Consider the following 21,738-nt stretch of genomic DNA (forward strand, 5'->3'; position numbering starts at 1 on the left):
CCAGTCTGAGTCACTCAGCATGTCCGACTCTGTGTGACTCCATGGACTGTAGCCCGCCAGGCTCCTCTGTCCATGGGATTCTCCAGGCAAGAATACTGGAGTGGGTTGCTATTTCCTTCTCCAGGAGATCTTCCAGACCCGGGGATTGAACCTTGGTTTCCCACATTGCAGGCAGATTTTTTTTTTTTTTTACCATCTGAGTTACCAGGGAGGTCCCCTATTCTCCCAGACCAGTCCCTAACCATGGACAGAGCCGTGGGACTCATCCTGGCTAGTGAGAGATGACTTATCATATTCCTTTGCTCTATGGGCCTACTATCTGAAAGTTTCTAGTATCTGAAAGACTTGGAGAGCTATTGCAAGAATTAAATATACAGTGCATTCAAGTGCCTGCCATATTACAAGCACTCCAAACATGACTGTTGTCACAACTGAGGTTGGTTGCTAGGCGGCTCTAGTCATGAGCAGATGATCTTCCTTAGTCCTTATTCTCAATCCTCTAGGCAGCCTGCAGATTTGATGAGCTCATAAACAGAGATCACATGACTTGGCCACACAGAATTTTTTTTCCACCTGGTTGCACATAGTTGCTGTGCCCTTTGCTGCCTTTGATGGACGTGATAAGAAGCTGCTGGATGTGAAAACCTTTATTGTATGTGCTATAGTGTTTCTGCGGAGGTATCCGGCTAGGGCAAGTGCAGTTCCTCCGTTGGGTTCCTCGGATCTCTCCCTATCCGGTTGATGTTGAGAGCAACTAAAGGAAGATCAAAGAATGAGAAGCATAGAATTCTTTTCTGTGGGAGGTAACATTTCACTTAACTGGAATTCAAGAACCTAGAGGAAGATGGCTCAACGGTCAAGAATCTGCCTACAATGCAGGAGTTGCAAAAGATAACCTGGCATCCAGACCCCAATAAGATGGTTATCTGTTGAAGGTCAGGGAGGACGGTGGTGAGGAGATACCCCTCGTCCAAGGTAAGGAGCAGCGTCTGCACTTTGCTGGAGCAGTCGTGAAGAGATACCCAACGCCCAAGGTAAGAGAAACCCAAGTAAGATGGTAGGTGTTGCAAGATGGCATCAGAGGGCAGACGCACTGAAACCATACTCACAGAAAACTAGTCAATCTAATCACACCAGGACCACAGCCTTGTCTAATTCAATGAAACAAAGCCACGCCCGTGGGGCAACCCAAGACGGGCAGGTCATGGTGGAGAGATCTGACAATATGTGGTCCACTAGAGAAGGGAATGGCAAACCACTTCACTATTCTTGCCTTGAGAACCCCATGAACAGTATGAAAAGGCAAAATGATAGGATACTGAAAGAGGAATTCCCCAGGTCAGTAGGTGCCCAATATGCTACTGGAGATCAGTGGAGAAATAACTCCAGAAAGAATGAAGGGATGGACCCAAAGCAAAAACAACACCCAGCTGTGGATGTGACTGGTGATAGAAGCATGATCCAATGCTGTAAAGAGCAATATTGCATAGGAACCTGGAATGTCAGGTCCATGAATCAAGGCAAATTGGAAGTGGTCAAACAAGAGATGGCAAGAGTGAATGTCAACATTCTAGGAATCAGTGAACTAAAATGGACTGGAATGGGTGAATTTAACTCAGATGAACATTATATCTACTACTGAGGGCAGGAATCCCTCAGAAGAAATGGAGTAGCCATCATGGTCAACAAAAGAGTCTGAAATGCAGTACTTGGATGCAATCTCAAAAACGACAGAATGATCTCTTCATTTCCAAGGCAAACCATTCAATATTACAGTAATCCAAGTCTATGCCCCAACCAGTAACGCTGAAGAAGCTGAAGTTGAACGGTTCTATGAAGACCTACAAGGCCTTTTAGAACCAACACCCAAAAAAGATGTCCTTTTCATTATAGGGGACTGGAATGCAAAAGTAGGAAGTCAAGAAACACCTGGAGTAACAGGCAAATTTGGCCTTGGAATACGGAATGAAGCAGGGCAAAGACTAATAGAGTTTTGCCAAGAAAATGCACTGCTCATAACAAACACCCTCTTCCAACAACACAAGAGAAGACTCTACACATGGACATCACCAGATGGTCAACATTGAAATCAGATTCATTATATTCTTTGCAGCCAAAGATGGAGAAGCTCTATACAGTCAGCAAAAACAAGACTGGGAGCTGACTGTGGCTCAGATCATGAACTCCTTATTACTAAATTCAGACTTAAATTGAAGAAAGTAGAGAAAACCACTAGACCATTCAGGTTGACCTAAATCAAATCCCTTATGATTATACAGTGGAAGTGAGAAATAGATTTAAGGGCCTAGATCTGATATATAGAGTTCCTGATGAACTATGGACTGAGGTTCATGACATTGTACAGGAGACAGGGATCAAGACCATCCCCATGGAAAAGAAATGCAAACAAGCAAAATGGCTGTCTGGGGAGGCCTTACAAATAGCTGTGAAAAGAAGAGAAGCGAAAAGCAAAGGAGAAAAGGAAAGATATAAGCATCTGAATGCAGAGTTCCAAAGAATAGCAAGAAGAGATAAGAAAACCTTCCTTAGCGATCAATGCAAAGAAACAGAGGAAAACAACAGAATGGGAAAGACTAAAGATCTCTTCAAGAAAATTAGAGATACCAAGGGAACATTTCATGCAAAGATGGGCATGAAATGGTATGGACCTAACAGAAGCAGAAGATATTAAGAAGAGGTGGCAAGAATACATAGAAGAACTGTACAAAAAAGATCTTCATGACCAAGATAATCACGATGGTGTGATCACTCATCTAGAGCCAGACAATCTGGAATGTGAAGTCAAGTGGGCCTTAGAAAGCATCACTATGAACAAAGCTAGTGGAGGTGATGGAATTCCAGTTGAGCTATTTCAAATCCCGAAAGATGATGGTGTGAAAGTGCTGCACTCAATATGCCAGCAAATTTGGAAAACTCAGCAGTGGCCACAGGACTGCAAAAGGTCAGTTTTCATTCCAGTCCCAAAGAAAGGCAATGCCAAAGAATACTCAAACTACTGCACAATTGCACTCATCTCACATGCTAGTAAAGTAATGCTCAAAATTCTCCAAGCCAGGCTTAAGCAATACGTGAACCGTGAACTTCCAGATGTTCAAGCTAGTTTTAAAAAGGCAGAGGAACCAGAGATCAAATTTCCAACATCTGCTGGATCATGGAAAAAGCAAGAGAGTTCCAGAAAAACATCTATTTCTGCTTTATTGACTATACCAAAGCCTTTGACTGTGTGGATCACAATCAACTGTGGAAAATTCTGAAAGAAATGGGAATACCAGACCACCTGACCTGCCTCTTGAGAAATCTGTATGCAGGTCAGGAAGCAACAGTTAGAACTGGACATGGAACAACAGACTGGTTCCAAATAGGAAAAGGAGTTTGTCAAGGCTGTATATTGTCACCCTGCTTATTTAACTTATATGCAGAGTACATCATGAGAAATGCTGGACTGGAAGAAGCACAAGCTGGAATCAAGATTACCGGGAGAAATATCAATAACCTCAGATATGCAGATGACACTACCCTTCTGGCAGAAAGTGAAGAGGAACTAAAAAGCCTCTTGATGAAAGTGAAAGAGGAGAGTGAAAAAGTTGGCTTAAAGCTAGCTCAACATTCAGAAAACGAAGATCATGGCATCTGGTCCCATCACGTCATAGCAAATAGATAGGGAAACAATGGAAACAGTATTTTTCTGGGCTCCAAAATCACTGCAGATGGTGACTGCAGCCATGAAATTAAAAGATGCTTACTCCTTGGAAGGAAAGTTATGACCAACCTAGATAGCATATTCAAAAGCAGAGACATTACTTTGCCAACAAAGGTTCGTCTAGTCAAGGCTATGGTTTTTCCTGTGGTCATGTATGGATGTGAGAGTTGGACTGTGAAGAAGGCTGAGCGCTGAAGAATTGATGCTTTTGAGCTGTGGTGTTGGAGAAGACTCTTGAGAGTCCCTTGGACTGCAGGGAGATCCAACCAGTCCATTCTGAAGGAGATCAGCCCTGGGATTTCTTTGGAAGGAATGATGCTAAAGCTGAAACTCCAGTACTTTGGCCACCTCATGCGAAGAGTTGACTCATTGGAAAAGACTCTGATGCTGGGAGGGATTGGGGGCAGGAGGAGAAGGGGACAACACAGGATGAGATGGCTTGATGGCATCACTGACTCAATGGACGTGAGTCTGAGTGAACTCCGGGAGTTGGTGATGGACAGGGAGGCCTGGCGTGCTGCAATTCATGGGGTCGCAAAGAGTTGGACATGACTGAGCGACTGAACTGATAGTGTTAGCTGCTCAGTTGTGTCTGATTCTGTGCAACCCCACAGACTATAGCCTGCCAGGCTCCTCCATCCATGGAATTCTCCAGACAAGAATCCTGGAGTGTGTTGCCATGTTCTCCTCGAGGGGATCTTCCTGACCCAGAGATCCAACCCAGATCTCCTGCATTGCAGGCAGATTCTTTACCATCTGAGCCACCGGGATGAGCTATAGGGACATTGTCTATAGCTTCACTCAGGGTCCTATCTAAAAATATGCATTAAGAAATTTTTCTCAGACTCATGTGGGAAGGAAAACTTGACTTCCCCCAAGGTGTTCCTTCTCCAGTTTTTTCAGTCTTATCATCAGAGAAGACTGAACTCATACTCCCAGGGGTTGGAGGCATAACCCTAAGCAGTATGAGCACTATTTCTGTTTTATGTTAAAAATTCACGTGATGTTTGTGTTCTTCTCCACTAGACATCATGTTTAGTTTTAGGGATGTTGTAAATCTTATATCAGCTTACTATGCTTGCCTCTGATGTTGACATGAAATTTATGGCTCCTCTTTCATAATGACGGCCAACATGGATGGGCTTCAGCCTACATCCTTGTCTTCATCTTCTAGTTTCTGTGCAATTTCTCTGGTTCTGATTTTATTTATTTATAACTTTCTATTTTATGGTATATTTTCTTGTGAACTGGCTCAACTACTTTGTGGATATAAATGGATTATGAATAAATAAAAGCATTCATATAAACCTAAAAAAAAAAAAAGACTTGACAAGCTTGAAATAATTCCATCTGAGGACACAGAATATGTTCTTGGTTTCCTACAGACATCTCACCCCCAACCTCAGTTGAAGTGAACAATACATTGAACAAAAAGAACGTGTTTAAAATTTTAAGAGAAACAACACAAAAAAGCATAGCTAATATTCTTGTTATCTCCAGAAAATCAAAAGTCCTAATTTGAAGAGAATACATTAATAGTGATTTCAGAGGACAGATGTTGGAATCAGCATTGGAAAGAGTGGGTCCACTTCCTTCCTCGGTTTACCAAAGGCAATAAAGAAAAATATTTTTAACCTCAGTGCTCATTATATTTTCAGCTTCACACACTGGGACAGAAACCATGTGAGAGTCACATATATCTTTACGACGGAGACCCAAAACTAAATTATCTGGTCTTTTGGGGACCCTTATAAACAGTGAGAGGCTCAAAAAGTGAAGAATAAGGATTGCAAATTTGATGCCTGTTTATCTCCTTATCTCCCCTCCCAAACAACAGTCTCCATGAGGACTGGACCTTGTCTGCAGAATTTCCTGGTGTATTCCCAGGGTCTACCATGGCATTTCCCATGGGAAGCACTCAGTAACTACTTGTGGAATGAATTATGACTGTCTCCCTCCTTCCTGTGAGAAGATGTTTGCTGTTTACTAAAGGCCAAAACATTGCTGGCTCCATTTCTTCTGCTATCATCTCAACTTCACCAAGTAAATTCTGTTTTGTTACTTAAAGGGAGCATTCTTAAAATGGGATGAGGTTCAGAAGGCCCTTGAACCTCTTGAAAATGTATGTAAAGATTTGTATGTTGGGTACACTTTTGGACAAGAGCATCCATGGCTTTCAGAAGAGTTTCAAAAGAACTTGTGACTTTGAAGATGTCAAGGACAATTGATGTGAGGGATTAGTCATTTAGTACTCAATTAATGTGTATGGTACATGCTCTATTAATGTATGTATATTCTAATGGTTGAGATTTTGTGTTTCCTGGTCACAAAGAGCTGAGTCAGTTACGCAGTCTGACCTAAGAATTTAAAACCTTTAAATTCTCTTAATTACTTCACTTGTGAAATGGGAATAATAATACCTAACAATATTGTGAGGATTCAATGACATAACATATAGAATGCTCCACACATGGCAAACACTCAGGTAATGGAGCTACTGTTTTTGTTAGGGTCAGTCAATTAAACTGTATTTCAGAGACTATTATCACATACTCATCTGGACCGATTCTCACAATAACAATTTTTGTTCTCTAAAATGAAATAAAATATGTCTTTTTAAAAAGATTATTCTGTTTTCATGTACCATGGAATGATTTTGGAATGTCATGGAGAAAAATACTGAGGGAAAAGAGGGAAAGGATTTGTCCGTCTTGTGCAGCATCAACGAGGAAGTCAAGATGGACGAAGCAGAATTGGGTCTTTGTTAGAAACATTTCCAGCTTCTTCCTCCTTCCCTCCCACCTTCATTTCTATCACTGTACTATGCATATACCAATGCACTTTGAGAAATATAGTCAAGTTAGTGTACACCTTTATGAATGCTTCTTTAAAATATAGTTTGGGATTCAGCCTCTCTCTAAATCCACTAATTTAATTTTTGAACAGAGTGTCATCAAAGGAATCATACCAAAGTGGCAAGTTTGATACATTTTTTTTTTTCTAATTCTTTGCAAGACTGCTTTTTACCCCCTAGTTCCCATTGTGTCCAAGAATAGTTTTTGAAAAAGATTTTTGGCTTAACCAATAAAACCAGCACCTGCTCATGTCAGAGAGGTGGCTGCCTGTAGTCTGCGTGCTTGTGCAATTGCTCAAATTCTGGTCCAACTTGTTTCCTTTGAAAATCTCCCATGACACTTGTGAAACAAAACCATGTAATATAAAAAGTCCTCTTTAGTCTTAAGAAGGAAGCCAAGGTACAGTGGAGTGGAGCTTCTAGATATTGATGTATGCTTGTTGCTGCTGCTGCTGCTAAGTCGTGTCAGTCATGTCCGACTCTGTGCGACCCCATAGACGGCAGCCCACCAGGCTCCCCCATCCCTGGGATTCTCCAGGCAAGAACACTGGAGTGGCTTGCCATTTCCTTCTCCAATGCATGAGAGTGAAAAGTGAAAGTGAAGTTGCTCAGTCGTGCCCGACTCCTAGCGACCCCATGGACTGCAGCCTACCAGGCTCCTCCGTCTATGGGATTTTCCAGGCACGAGTGCTGGAGTGGGGTGCCACTGCCTTTTAAAAGCAAAATTTTGAGATAATGTGGTACAAATTATAGTCATACTTAAAAGGTTGTGCTACAAAGGCATATTAGAGCCCATCTATTCCAAACTGCTAATATTTCAAAATAAAAAATTAAAATCCAGGGACTTCCCTGGTGGTCCAATGACTAAGACTCTACATTCCCAATGCAGGGGGCCTGGGTTTGATTCCTGTTCTGGGAACTAGATCTCACATGGTGAAACTAAAAATCCTGTATGCCACAATGAACATGGAAGATCCCATATGCCACATCTATTACCTGGCACAACCAAATAAATAAAAACGTGACTTGGCCAGAGTCACATTACTGTTTTCCCCCTTCCCATTATGTTAGTGGCAGGGCTAGGATGTGATAGGTCATAGGTTGATTATGTAGCAGTTGCTTCACAATTCAGTTAGTTCAGTTCAGTCGCTCAGTTGTGTCTGACTCTTTGTGACCCCATGAACTGCAGCATGCCAGGCTTCCTTGTCCATCACCAACTCCCGAAGTTTACCCAAACTCATGTCCATCAAATCGGTGATGCCATCTAACCATCTCATCCTCTGTCGTCCCCTTCTCCTCCTGCCTTCAATCTTTCCCAGCATCAGGGTCTTTTCAAATGAGTCAGCTCTTCGCATCAGGTGGCCAAAGTATTGTTGTTCTAACTGTCGCTTCACAATTAATTAATAGAAACAGGCAAGTTCTTATCCCATTTTCTGGCCCTTAGATGTCTATCACCTTCTAGCAGGCCCATCTTTTGCATCACTTATTTCCTGAGGGACTTTATAGTCATCTGGTCAAGATAACACATTGTCACCAAACTAATGATGGATTTAAAACAGCATTTCCCCATGTGCTTCTTCCATGCACCATTCGTTAGTACTCTCTGGGGACAAATAGCTGATGCTTGAATGAATTTAGTCAAAGCTATGGTTTTTCCAGTAGTCCATGAGGTCGCAAAGAATCGGACATGACTGAGTGACTGAACTGAGAACCAGAAGAGTCTGGTGGCTGGAGAGTTCTTGGTTAAGGGGCAGAGGGGGAAGATCTGGTCTAAGGAAGGGAAGCACCTGTTTTGGATGGAAGAGGAGGATGGGATACATGGGAAAAGGACTTTTAAGATATTTTCTGTATAACACATAACCACACTCTGACTCACACTTTCTGCTTTGTAAGCTTCATGAAGGGCAAAATAAAATCTGGAAATATGTTTGTTTACAGTTTTGTTCCACTGCTGAACTTCCCTCTAGAGATTGGGCAATGGGAGACCTAATTATATTATGTTTAAAACTAACAAAAACACATGAGAGAAAAATAGGAATCTATTAAGTGGTCCATTTCTCATGAGAAGGGGGACATCTCTTGTGAAACAACTGTATACACTTCTCGTTATCCACTCTCTCTTTACATCTCCCCAGTTGCTTACAAAAACAAAAGAAAGTGGTTGGAAAGGCACTTTAAAGCTTATTTTAGTTGATTTCATCCATGGACGTACAAAATCATGAAAGATAACAGAAAGCTATTTTACAGTGCACATATATCTATATGCCATAAAAAATAGATTTCTGTAAAAGAGAAAGTATTAACAATCCTAATGATCTCATAATCACCAGAGGTCTCCTTAACTGTGGACTGCTTTCTCTGGAACAAAAGACCTAGCACAGCAGAATACATTTACTAGGTCCTCTGAAGGGATGTTCGGAGAAGGCAATGGCACCCCACTCCATTACTCTTGCCTGGAAAATCCCATGGATGGAGGAGCCTGGTAGGCTGTAGTCCACGGGGTCGCTAAGAGTCGGACACGACTGAGCGACTTTCCTTTCACTTTTCACTTTCATGCATTGGAGAAGGAAATGGCAACCCACTCCAGTGTTCTTGCCTGGGGAATCCCAGGGACGGGGGAGCCTGGTGGGCTTCCGTCTATGGGGTCGCACAGAGTCAGACATGACTGAAGCGACTTAGCAGCAGCAGCTGAAGGGATGTTATATGATTCTGAATCATCCTACGTTAACACATAATTCTTTTTTTTAAATTATTTTTTATTGATGGATAATTGCTTTACAAAATTTTGCTGTTTTCTGTCAGACCTCACCATGAATCAACCATAAGTATACATATATCCCCTCCCTTTTGAAACTCCCTCCCATTTCCCTCCCCATCTTACCCCTCTAGGTTGATTACAGAGCCCCTGTTTGAGTTTCCTGAGCCATACAGCAAATTCCTATTGTCTGTCTATTTTACATATAGTAATTTAAGTTTCCATGTTACTCTTTCCATACATCTCACCCTCTCCTCCCTTCTCCCCCTGTCCATAAGTCTATTCTCTATGTCTGTTTCTCCACTGTTGCCCTGTAAATAAATTCTTCAGTACCATTTTTCTAGCTTCTGTATATTTGTGTTATAATACGGTATTTATCTTCCTCTTTCTGACTCACTTCACTCTGTTTAATAGGTTCTAGGTTCATCCACCTCATTAGAGCAGACCGAAATGTGTTCCTTTTCATGGCTGAGTAATATTCCACTGTGAATCTATACCACAACTTCTTTATCTATTCATCTGTCGATGGATGTCTAGGTTGCTTCTATGTTCTAGCCATTGTAAATAGTGCTGCAATGAACAATGGGATACATGTGTCTCTTTCAATTTTTGTTTCCTCAGGGTATATGCCTAGGAGTGGGATTGCTGGGTCATATAACACATAATTCTGATGGTGAACTTCTCATGACATAACTATCCTTTTAATTAGAGTATAGTTTCTTTACACTGTTGTGTTAGTTTCTGCTGTACAGCAAAGTGAATCAGCTTTATGTATTACATCCCCTCTTTTTTGGATTTCCTTCTCATTCAGGTCACCACAGAGCACTGAGTAGAGTTCCATGTGCTATGCAGTAGGTTCTCATTAGTTATCTACTTTATACTTAGTATCAGTAGTATATATATGTCAATCCTAATCTCCCAATTCATCCCACCCCACTTCTCCCTTGGTATCCATATGTTTGTTCTCTATGTCTATTACAGTTTTATTTCACAGTTGCTATGTCTCTATTTTTGCTTGGTAAATAAAATCATCTATACCAGTTTTTTTCAGATTCCCCTTAAGTATGTGTTAGTTGCTCAGTCATGTCCAACTCTTTGTGACCCCGTAGACTGCAGCCTGCCAGGCTCCTCTGTACATGGGATTTTCCAGGCAAGAATACTGGAGTGGGTAGCCAGTCCCTTCTCCAGGGGATATTGCTAACACCAGGATTGAACCCGAGCCTCCTGCATTGCAGGTGGATTCTTTACCATCTGAGCCACCAGGAAGCCCTAGATTCTACATATATGTGTTAATATACAACATTTGTTTTTCTCTTTCTCACTTACTTCACTCTGTATGATAGTGTCTACCCTTGGTTCAAATATGGGCACCACATTTACCCAGGCAAGCATGAGTTTCTGAAATGCAGAGATGGCAGGAAAGCTTTCTTTGTACTGGCAAAGTGGTACTTAGGGAAATGTGCATAATTCTGGCTTGGGTTACATAAAGCTACCTAGGTAACCTGCTACCATTCACCCACCTCTGAAAACACCCACGTCTGAAAACACATCTGGCTTTCATCTTTATTACCATGAGTTTATTTGCTTAATGAAGAGCTCGTGGCAGTTGGTAGGCTCCGCAGAAAGGAAGGAAATAAGGTGGGAAGAATTAGGAACCAAGTTTAATTCAGTTGGCCTAACATTGTTGAGCAACTATTATATACCAAGAGATGGAGATACAAATACAAATAAGATGAGTGTCCTACCCCACAGAGAGGGAAAAGAAAGGAGAAAGGTAAAATAGGTTAGAGATTGAGACGGAGAAAGGGAGAGAGAAGGAGATAAGATAGAGGTGTTGGAAGGTAAGGCAGAGAAAGGCATCAAGAGAAGCACACAGAAAGGGAGCAATAAGTTAAAGTCATAGAACTGACAGAGGAAAAGGAAGGAAATTATGAGGAATGGACCAAAAAAAAAAAAAAAAAAAAAAAAAAAGGAAAGGAAAAAATAGCCAAAAATGATCCAAGAAAAGTCAGGACAAAGTGGGGGGCACGTTGTAGGGGTCTAGTTTTACATCTTCTGAAGAAGTTCACTGACAAAAACACATGCCCCATTTTCCATGTTCTTAACTTGTGTGAATAGAAAGTGGGAGAAAATTGTGCCTTTAGAGTTATAGGGTGTGTAGACAGCTTTAGAAGTTTTATATATGGTCAGTAAACTAAAGTAAAAGGTTCTCACACGTTTTGTTTTTGGAAACCTTTTCTGGGGAAAACAAAAACCCTCAAATCCCCCAGAACACTAGATTCTTTGTAAACATGTAATAATAATAAAAAAGGCAATGAGTGTTTCCTTTCTTTTTCATGTGATTTACACTTCCTTTTTCCTTTTGGGGAAGGAAGTGTCTAATATCAATTGAGGCAATTTATCATATTCAGCAAAGTCATAGTGGCTGTAAGTACTCATTACAATGTTTCCTTGAGAAAGGGAAGGGTGAAAATGGGAGTTTGGAGCAGATAAAATGGTCTATTGTTATATTTGGTGCATTGTATTACTCAGTGGATTTTTTTGAGGAAAAAATAAAGTTGGTGTCTTTTAAATACGTGGTTGAGAATGGAGTATATCTAGATGTTTGCTGAACTAGAGAACGGCCCTCATATTCCAATCTCTTAGGCAGGTGTTACTTGAAGGCATCTCAATTGATAAAATACAGATAGTTGGCACCTGGTCATCACCTGAGAGAGATGGAGAGAGAAGTGCTGGGGGATGCCATCAATCATGCAATGATAAGCACTTAAGACTCTCTGGGGTGAAAGTCAATTGGCAGGCCAGGATCTGTCATGCCATCTCGTTCCAGGGTGTTAGCGTATCTGCGGAGGAACAGAACTGTGTCTTTTACCCAGCTGTGCTCCACATGAAAGTGTTCAATGGTAATAGCCATCATGCTGGTGGGATTTGGTGCTGGGGGAATTCTGTGTGCTGGGAGCTGGAGGGAGGCCACCAATTCATTCCACATATATTATTTCTCCAGGAAACACAGCATAATTGAGGACAATTTTCCACCATGAATCGCATCATTAGCTAACACAGGGAAAGTGAAATGCTGTTAACTTTCTTTTTTTCTTCTGCAAAGCTGATGAGCTGAAGAAAATAGAAATGAAAAGTTTAATGTAATTTTTTTTCCCAAGGATATAGGTTGAAAATCAGAATCAAAACACTTTTACACAGTAATAGAAATCCCACATTTTAATACATTGCCATGCACATAAGGAATCAAGTAATGCTGAATACAAAATAGTCAAATATACAAAAATGATAAAGCAGATTTTTAAGCCTGATAGAGATCATGCTCACAGATACAAGGGGGCAAAAATCTGTAGTTTCATTTCTATCAATTTAAAAAGAATCATGCCCCCCCCCACCCCTGAAACTCTTTCTGAGGACAATCCAGAACACAAGGAAACATTATAAGAAAAATGTAAAGAAGACCCAAAGGGAATTGGCAAGTTGATAGCTGCTTAAGATATGGAAATCGGTAGTTCAAAATCGTGGTGTGCAATAATTCTTATGTTTAGAGAAAGAAGTTTCTAAACATTGTATGCCCTGGGAACTCAGGGAACTAAAATGAACATCCAACAGAAAAGGCACTCTTATTTTACTACATAACCAGCTTGTGTCCTCCTTAAGTCTAGTCTTGGGAATTTTTCTAGGGTGCATAGAGAAAAAAAAACAACCCACATTTGTGGGCAATGAATAAGGAAAATATTTAATTAACCACTCTTAGGGGACTAAGAGATTTCAGACTGCTGGTTTAACTACTCACTTAAGGAAGCTATAAAAATGTCTCCCATCTGCGTAGGCTTTTGTGTTATGAAATGTGCTTTTATAGCCATGTTTGTTAGTGTTTATAAAATAGTGAACTTTTTTTTTTGGTCAGAATTTTTCCCACTCTTATGCAACTGAAAGCACTCATTTTATATTCAGTTCACATGGTGTGATTTTTCTTCCTCTTCCTTTCCTAGCACAAAGACACCAGCTCATCTAGGAAGTTCGATGTGGCTGTTTCCTGTGACCCGCAATTCATCAACTTCATTGGCTTTCTTTAACCTGAGGATTGGCAATCTTCACCTGCGCTCAGCCCAGCCGGAACTCTCTCCCTCAGCTCGGTCACAGCGCTCTAAACCTTTGGGAGGGGGAGATAAATGTTCATCCTAGCCATAGGTTCTGCAGACCAGCCCCCATGTATTGTGTGTGCATACAAAATGCTTGAGTTACCTTTACCTTTTTTATAAGTTGTACCAAAACATCTACGGAAGTTTCTTCCTAAGTAGCATCCCTTCAAATAATTTGGTAGCTTCCCCAAAATATTGATTGGTGCTTTCTTACCGTTTTACTTTTTAGCATCCCAGAATGGACTCAGTAAAAACAGCTATGAGGGAAAGGCATAATACAAGGGAAAGGAACTCACTGATGAAAGCCCATAGCCCTGCTCACCATGATGAATACATAGACATTGGTGATACAGAACAGCTTCTCCCCTTGGCTCAATTTGGCCTCCAAACAACCCTGTCTGCTAAGGCAGAACAGGTAACATCCCAGACAGATGAGCAAAGGCCCAGAGAGACGCGCAATTTCTCTTGAATGCAAGTATTCTTGAATTCGAAACAGTTTCCCCTTTATCAGAGCAGTGCCACTCTCCACAGAATCCTAAGAATAATTCAAGTACAGAAACAACAGTTCAATATTTTCTTTTCTCGGGTACTTTTGATGGCTAATGTATAATTGTATTACAATATTGATTTTTTCTAAAATTTTGTGTACAGCTGTTTAATTTGGTACCTAACAATATTAAATAGTTGGATTAACTGGAACTACAGCAGGTGTGATAGAGTGACACAAGAGTTTTAGTGGAATTTGTTTCAAAACATTTGTGCTGCCTTGGCTTTTCAGCAGATGAGTTGCTTCTGGGCCAATCACGACTGAGACAGGGCAGGGTCAAGAAGCTGGCTTTATTCAGCTCTCTGAAATAGGAACTTCCACTTGTTAAATCATGGTCTTGTCAAACATGGCCGCATAAGGATAGCGTTTTTCGACTGGGAAAGGAAAAGTAGGGGTGTTGGAATCACTCAGAGCCCCTGAGAGCCTTCTAATTCTCCTTGAGTGAATTTAAGCAAGTGGAACCCCGACTACCCCAAGTGGGAGGTCAACACTCACTCAGCAAAGAGGCTACTGCTTTTAGAAAGAGAAGGGTGATGCGATGGGAGAGTGAGATTATGATGAAAAAGACAAAGCTTCCAGTGTTCAAATGTGAATCCTACCCCCTTGCATGCCCCCATTTCTCTTTAAGGTTTCCACCTATAAACAGGAGCCTTTTGATGTGAAAAAGAACCTGGTTATGGGCTTCAAAGCTTCTGCAGCTGGTACACAGGGAAATATTTCTGGTCTTTTCTCAAATGTCTTAAATGGGAATTGGTGTAAAAGTTAGGTGTTAGTTGCTCAGTTGTTTCCGACTCTTTGCGACCCCATGGACTGTAGCCCAACAGGTTCCTCTGTCCATGGGGTTCTCCAGGCAAGAATACTGAAGTGGGTTGCCATTCCCTTCTCCAGGGGATCGTTCTGACCCAGGGATCAAACCCTGGTCTCTTGCACTGCAGGCAGATTCTTTATCGTCTAGGCTTGCTCAAAAGCTGCGACAGAGTGGGTGGGAAGTGACCAATGCAAACATATAAATGCAGTTGATTGTGGCTTAAAAAAACACTGAAAATAGATATAAAGAATTAGAATTGATTTAGGGAGTCATATCAAGGACCAAGGTGGTACCCAAAATTCAAATTGCATTTTTGGAATTATGCTTGAACAGAGAGTCTATTCAGAGCTTTAGAAGGGGTCTTTATAACACATGTGCTACTTAAGAGCGAGGCTGGGCAGCCCTCTGAGGAGATGGGAGAAGACCAGGGTATGCTTGTGGATTGGAACAGAAGCGACCATCAAGGTATTTAATGGCAGGTGATTTTCTTCAAGGTTATGTCACAAAATCAATATCCCTTCCTATGAGAGAAGCAATGATCTAAATAATGAGTCTCATTTTAGAATTTTCTTGTGAGTAAAGCATTTGAATATATTTTCATAGAAATTGAGGGGTGGGTGGTGGTGATTAAATACAACCACATAAGACAGATCTGTGTGCTTTGGCACATCAACCCAGCCTAGAATTCCACCTGGAGTAGTTGTGTGTGCTACCGTGCCAAGGCCACGTGAAAGCACCCTATTTATTTCCTTTGATCCAAATGGCTGAAATTTAAAAGGCTATAAACAATGCAGAAGGCAACCAGCCTTAAAGATTTTAGGTGGTAGTATCTCCAACTTTGGCTTAATTTAACAGTCTCCTTGTTTACATCAAATGGCTGTTTCAATCACTGTCCTTTAGGCAAAAAGGCCTGGCTTTAAGAGCCTTTCTAAGGCTTCCATAAATGTTGGAGGTTTGCAAAACAACAACAATGAAAGAAACAATGAAACCCCACGCCACTGGCTCCCACAGCTGAAAAAGATATTGTATAATCAGAAGTCATGTTTAAATATCTATAATGTAAGCCAGTCACCTGCAATTCAATGCAAGTCATATGGTTACTTTGAAATTTTATGAGGCCTAAGCTGTTGGTGCCTTCTAGTGCTTGATATAATTGCGGAAAGGAGCCTCTGAAGTAAGGATGCTTGGGGCTCTGCAAGGTTTTAAAATAGCCGTATATGTGGCAATGGAAACTCCAGATTTACAGTGCCTTCTATACCCCTTTTTTGCCGTTCTGTGTTGGTAATTTCTCAGTCTGTGCTGCTGAGTCAGTCAGGGTTAGTCATTCAGTCGTTTCCAACTCTTTGCGACCCCATGGATGGTAGCCTGCCAGGCTTCTCTGTCCATGGAATTCTCCAGTTGAGCAGGATGTCTAAAACCAGTCCCTACTCAGCGGCATTTCTATCTGTCACAGGCAAATTTCACCCTGAAAAGGTCAGATCTTAGTGCTTGCTGCACTTGCCCAGAATTTTCCCTGCAGAGCCAAGATAATGGCCAGAAGAAACCAGGGTACCATGCTCCTAGCCATCTTCCCAAATGAGATCTCCAGGGAAGACTCTGTTTTGTGCTTTTTATTAAGGGCTGGTGTAACCTCCTTGGCTAATTTTTCCTTAAGCTTCCCACAGGTGGTTCACCTTCAAAAGAAGGCTCCCCATCTCCTTCCTGGAGTAAGTCAGCAGAGCAAAACAATGCAAGCACAGTTCTCTTTGACCTTGAAGCTGTGTCTCAGAGCCACGAATATTTCACATTGATAAACAGAACTCATAAGCGAGTTCTCTGGCTACAGGATGAGATTCACATCTCAGGAGACTAAGGAGAAGGACCTGCTTGTCTTTGAAACTGAGTCCCCGGCCGTGTCCTGAGCAGGTGCATCTCCTGGGCTGTCCTCTCTTGTGATCATACGGCCCTTGTTTTGATTATCGGCACTGACCTGCCATCACCACCACCAACCCCCCACCCCGCCCCCAGATCAGAATTCTTGTCCCAGTGTTTGGGCAACTAGCTTTCACCAAGATCAAACTTAAGAAGGAATTCTTAGTCAGTCCTGGGGAAAAAAGGTGACAACTATGTTTCTCTGTTTGAGTTCTTTATAGAATACTTGAAATCTACCCAAGGAACCATGTGAAAAGAAGAAAGAGATTAAAAAGAAAAACACACACACACACACACACACAAAAGCAAGAAAGTGAGGTGGAGGGGGTGTGGGAGAGGTGAATAAAAACAGCCTTTAAGGCATAGAAGAATTGATGTCTTTTTAAAGATTAAGTTTTTAAAAAGAGACGACAGGCAGCTTTAAGTCTAGTTGTCAAGTAACAAAATTACTCTAAAGAATGCAGAGGAAAGCATCACAAAGAATGAAGCTGCTAATGTACTGGAAGAGGAGGTTTTGGTAAAACAAAAGTACTAAGGGGGTCTTGAAAACTTTTCTTCCATTAGACTTGTATTGTTCCTATCCCAAAACAATCATGTGACATTTGCAGACAAAGAAAGCATTTGTAAGAAACCAGGGAGTGCATCTATTAGAGGCTTTAACCTTTTGTTTATAGTCTCACGTAAGGTTGATATTCCTTTCCTTTTGAAGGTTAAAAAAGAGGCTTAATTCCCCCAGAACGAAGGACTATTCGCCTCTGTCTGGGCAACTGAGAAGGGACTCTGGAGGGAACCTGGGTTATTTCCCGTAATCTGGAGGTAGAAGTGGATGGCGCAGTTACACACCTCACAGAGCCTAAGCAGGGAATCCAAGACGTGCCATTACCCACAAGAAAGCTGATAGTGTCTCTGTCCCCCAGGTGCATCTTAAACGACTCGGGTGATGTGTTTTTCACCCTAGCAGAACCACCGATGCTCCGCATATTTAAATTCCGTTCTGGAGCCCGAACTGAGCTTATCCGCCTTGGCACCCCAGAGAGTCTGATAAGTATTCGTTTCTGTTCATTCCCAGGAGTGCCTTTCCTGTGTGAGTGTAGGGGCCAGACTTTTAATAAAAGGTGCAGCACAAGTTCAAGTAAGAGGAAAAGTTAATGCATCAACAGTTTACAGCCCCGAGACATCAAAGCCTTTATATTCTCCCTCCCCATTTCCTGCCTCCTCCTAAACAAAACTCAACAGAGCCATCTCTAGGAGGTAAAATGCCCTACACACATCTTGGGAAGAAGGTACAACACAGCAGGAAGTAGCCATGGGTAACTGTGGGTCAGCACAGAACAAAGAATCCCAAGGCTGAGAAGGAAATCGTTTCTCCAGTTTTGCTGGTTTAGGTCATGACTGTTCTGGTTTTAAGCCACCACATTTCCAAAACCATGCCCTCAAATGATTTCAAACAGAGGCTGACAGTTTGGAAAACAGTAGTAGTTCATATGCAAATATGTGGTACGTGCCAGGAATTAAGGCATTTTTAGAGAAGCCATCTTCAATGGGGCTCTTTCATTGTCTCCATCTTTGCTCTCTTATTTCCACCTTCACCCACTATCTTTAAATAACTGTCCAGTACACTTTGACTGAAAAGAAAAGGCCTAGACAACTCTACTTATTTACTTGTTCATAACATATTTTGCAAAAGCCAAAGTAAGGATGAATCACCATCATTTAATGAATATCTATCTGCACCATAAACATGTTCGGTTTTCCAAGGGTGTTAACAATCATTAACGTTCCCGGCTAAACCAGTGCATTTCCAGCTACAGTATCTCAGCACCTGGCAGGAGTTCTGTCGAGTTCCTCAGGCCCAATTCTGTGTCTCCAGGACTAGTTATAGAACTGGGCTTTCAGAGATGCCAGCAAAATGACGAATGGCTGTTTCTGTATAAGGGATGGGAATATAGGTGACCAGGGTGGATATCAAGAGAAGCAACTGAAACTTGCTTTGGGAAGCTCTCATCAGCTAAATCTGGGTGCCGGAAGGGTTGGCTGTACATAACGGGTGCGAATACATGGCCTGATGCTGTCCATTACCTCCCCCTCTGCTGCCTGCTTCCTCAGTCACGGGAGCTGTGCGTGACCGTCTCCTCCACATTACTCCGGAGGGGTGAATGCTGTCTGAATTCAGTTTTCACTGTGGAAAAGGTGGGGTTGGGATAGTGTTTGGGAGGAGGAGATATAAGGGCGGGGAGAGTCTACCTTGTAAACCATAGTGCCCCAGCTCAATGCTTGGCGCATAGTAGATGCTCAATAAACACTTGATTTCTAAAGAAAGGAAGAAACAAAAGACTGGAGTGAACTCGGCTGTTGGAATTGAACCTCAGGAGTTGGGTGGTGGAGACTGAGGTGTCCAGGGGCATTGGCAGGTAGGCTTTGGCCTCTTAATTTTGGATCTGTAAAGAATTACAGTGTTGGTCCTGATGTTGACCCATCAAAGGGCCAGATCTCGGTGGTGACTGAAGCTCCTGTGAGTTCCCGCTTGGAAGCCCCCTTCTCTGGCACCACAGCCTGCAGACTCGAGGTGAGTCATCTGGCCTGGTGACTCACCCAGATCACCTTTGGATCTCCCTCCTTCCCTGTCAAGCTTCCAAATCACAGGCAGGGACGTTTTCTAATGGGCTGTGCATTTCCTGATACCCCCAGGGGTGGAAAGATGTGGGGAGGACAGACAATGAGTGTGTGTCTGGTGACCCTCTGAAATGCCAAGCTTGCTTGTGCTGGCTGGGTCCCAGGTTGTTACATGTATTTAAAGAAAAGTCTCCTATCCCTGCAATCCACAGACTGGGATTACGGGCACACAGAACATACTTGGCTGAGTTTCTGATTCAGTCAACTTTACATTTTCAGGGGGAAAAAATGCCTAAAGCATGATATAGGGTCAGTCAACATGAACATTCCTCTAACTCCTAAAGACAAGCAATAACTGGCCTGACTGGCACCCCAGGACTGTGCTTTGTTGTAAAACATAGTAAAACATATTAGTTACGGGTATAATTCCAGAGAGGATTAAAAAGGACTAGTAGGTTCTCTTCTGAAGAAGAAACCTAGTGTGCGGCTGGAAACTCTTGCTTCTCTAGACATGCAGGGGGTCACACTATTTTTTTCCTCTTCAGAGAACTGAGATCAACACTTGACCTAAAGAGTTTTCCAAAATGTTAAAGTCACACCCCTTTATTCTGCTGTCCTTACTATCAATGCACCATAGTCTAAGATGAAAATATGGCCATTCCCCCCATTTTTGGTGAAAGAACTCTTCTATAGAAAGAGAGACTATGTACACTGGCCAATTAGAAAGAAGCCTCCTGTGTTTGAGTGTGTGGATGTGCTTGTGGTAAGTTGTGCCCAAGAAGAGGAAACAAGAGGAAACGACCACCATTCCCCAGGCCCACCTTTATCTCCCTTTGGTGCTGTAAGAAATCCAGTAAAGTGTCAAGGGATTAAGTCTAACAGTATTGTGGCCATATTTACCAATCTGTCCCAAACTATGGGGTATATGCTGGGAGTGGAGTCTTGTTTTGGACAGTCTGAGCCAAAATAGGACAAAATTTATAAGAAAGCACAAAAGACTTGTCTTCTCACATGTACTGAACGTGCTAATGCATTTCTGTGTAGGGTTATCATGTAAAGTGCTGAAGAGTTGGACAGACTACCTTTAGACACCATAACTAACACAATCGAGACATGTTTATATTCCTACCAGGGCATAATATTGTGAACACTTCCACTGAGATTGCAGGACTGCTGTAATTTTGTTTTTTTCTAACACATCATGCCATCTGCACACATAATAAAATAATCCAGTAGTTGTCATGCTAAAACAGGACCTGTAGTGAAGGGCACAGACAGCTCCCCAAAGAGAGCCTCAGTTATGCACAGTGATGAAAACTGGAAGCAATTTTCCAGCTAATGGTCTGCCAATGACCACTTGGAACAAGTTGGCACTGTATATTATGCACCTCATTTAAAAATCCAGAGCAAACTAAGATTTTCCACAGCCCATAATCTTGACTGAATGGGTGGTTTTTCAGTTAATCTGGTTAATCTGTCAATGCTCCAAGGATATCTTCTGGCAGTGCCATGAGTTAGTCTTTCTCTGAGGAACAGGCCATGTTCATATTGATTGGCAGGACAGCAGCTTGGAAGGCTAACTGCATTTATGGAGAACCCTCGGCTGAGGCTGCAAGAGGAAAAAGAAGAAAACATGATAAATTTCTTTATATTCTCATATTCTGGTATGTAGCAACAGTCATATTCAAACAAACCTCAACATCCTTAGGTCAAAGAGAAAGCTCTAGTGGAGGTAACGGTGATTCAACTCCAAGGCAAATCACAGTGATGGGTTGTATTCTTGGAACGTCCTTCCTTTTTTTTCCCCAGAGCATGGAAGATATCTCTCTCAGCAATGTGCAAGCTTGAATGCAAGGAAGGGGAAAACCAGATCCTTGGAACTGGCATTCGGCCCTATGACAGGGCTGTGGTTTGGGAACCCATGCTGTACACTGTGGGGTTTCATGCATTTACTTGTTCTGGAAGATCAGATTGGGAATGGTGTGGAAGCATTTCAGGGGGGGTGGTGTGTATAGTCAATAGCGGGGGGCACTTCATTCTGCATTAAGAAGCTTTCCCAGGATAAAACCCAGAAGGAAATATTGGAAGCAGTATGGGTGGAGGTCCTGCCTTTGTTAGTTGAAAAGGCAGACTGGCTGAGTAGGTTAGCGATTAGGTAGAGAAAGTCATTAAAACCTGAGCAGATTGAACTACTTGAATGGCAAACGTGCTCTTGACCTTGGCAATGCTGGTACAGATATATTCGTCTAATTTTTCCAACTTCATTTTCTAATTGCCTTTTATCTCAGCACTCCCTATAGATCCTATACAATATACACAGGTCTTCACTAATTAGTTAATAAAAGAGCCAATTGAATATTTTGCTCAGAAAAATATATTGGTAT

At 41.9% G+C, this 21,738-nt stretch overlaps 1 protein-coding gene across 10 annotated transcripts in view; it reads right to left on the reverse strand.

Moving 5' to 3' along the window:
- Positions 1-12,534: 12,534 nt before the first annotated feature.
- The window catches only part of SAMD12 (sterile alpha motif domain containing 12), a 462,238-nt gene continuing 453,034 nt past the window's right edge, over positions 12,535-21,738 (reverse strand). For 7 of the 10 annotated variants that reach the window (XM_006046560.4, XM_044928341.2, XM_044928340.2 and 4 more), the window contains one exon: positions 12,535-20,963. In XM_006046560.4, coding sequence (XP_006046622.1) covers positions 20,931-20,963 — 33 coding nt within the window. In that variant the 3' untranslated portion in view covers positions 12,535-20,930. The remainder of the gene's footprint in view (positions 20,964-21,738) is intronic. The other 3 variants (XR_006544729.2, XR_006544732.2, XR_006544731.2) reach the window with 1 other exon arrangement.

Source organism: Bubalus bubalis, chromosome 15 (genome assembly GCF_019923935.1).
Source record: "Bubalus bubalis isolate 160015118507 breed Murrah chromosome 15, NDDB_SH_1, whole genome shotgun sequence".
In the NCBI taxonomy this organism is placed as follows: Eukaryota; Metazoa; Chordata; class Mammalia; order Artiodactyla; family Bovidae; genus Bubalus; species Bubalus bubalis.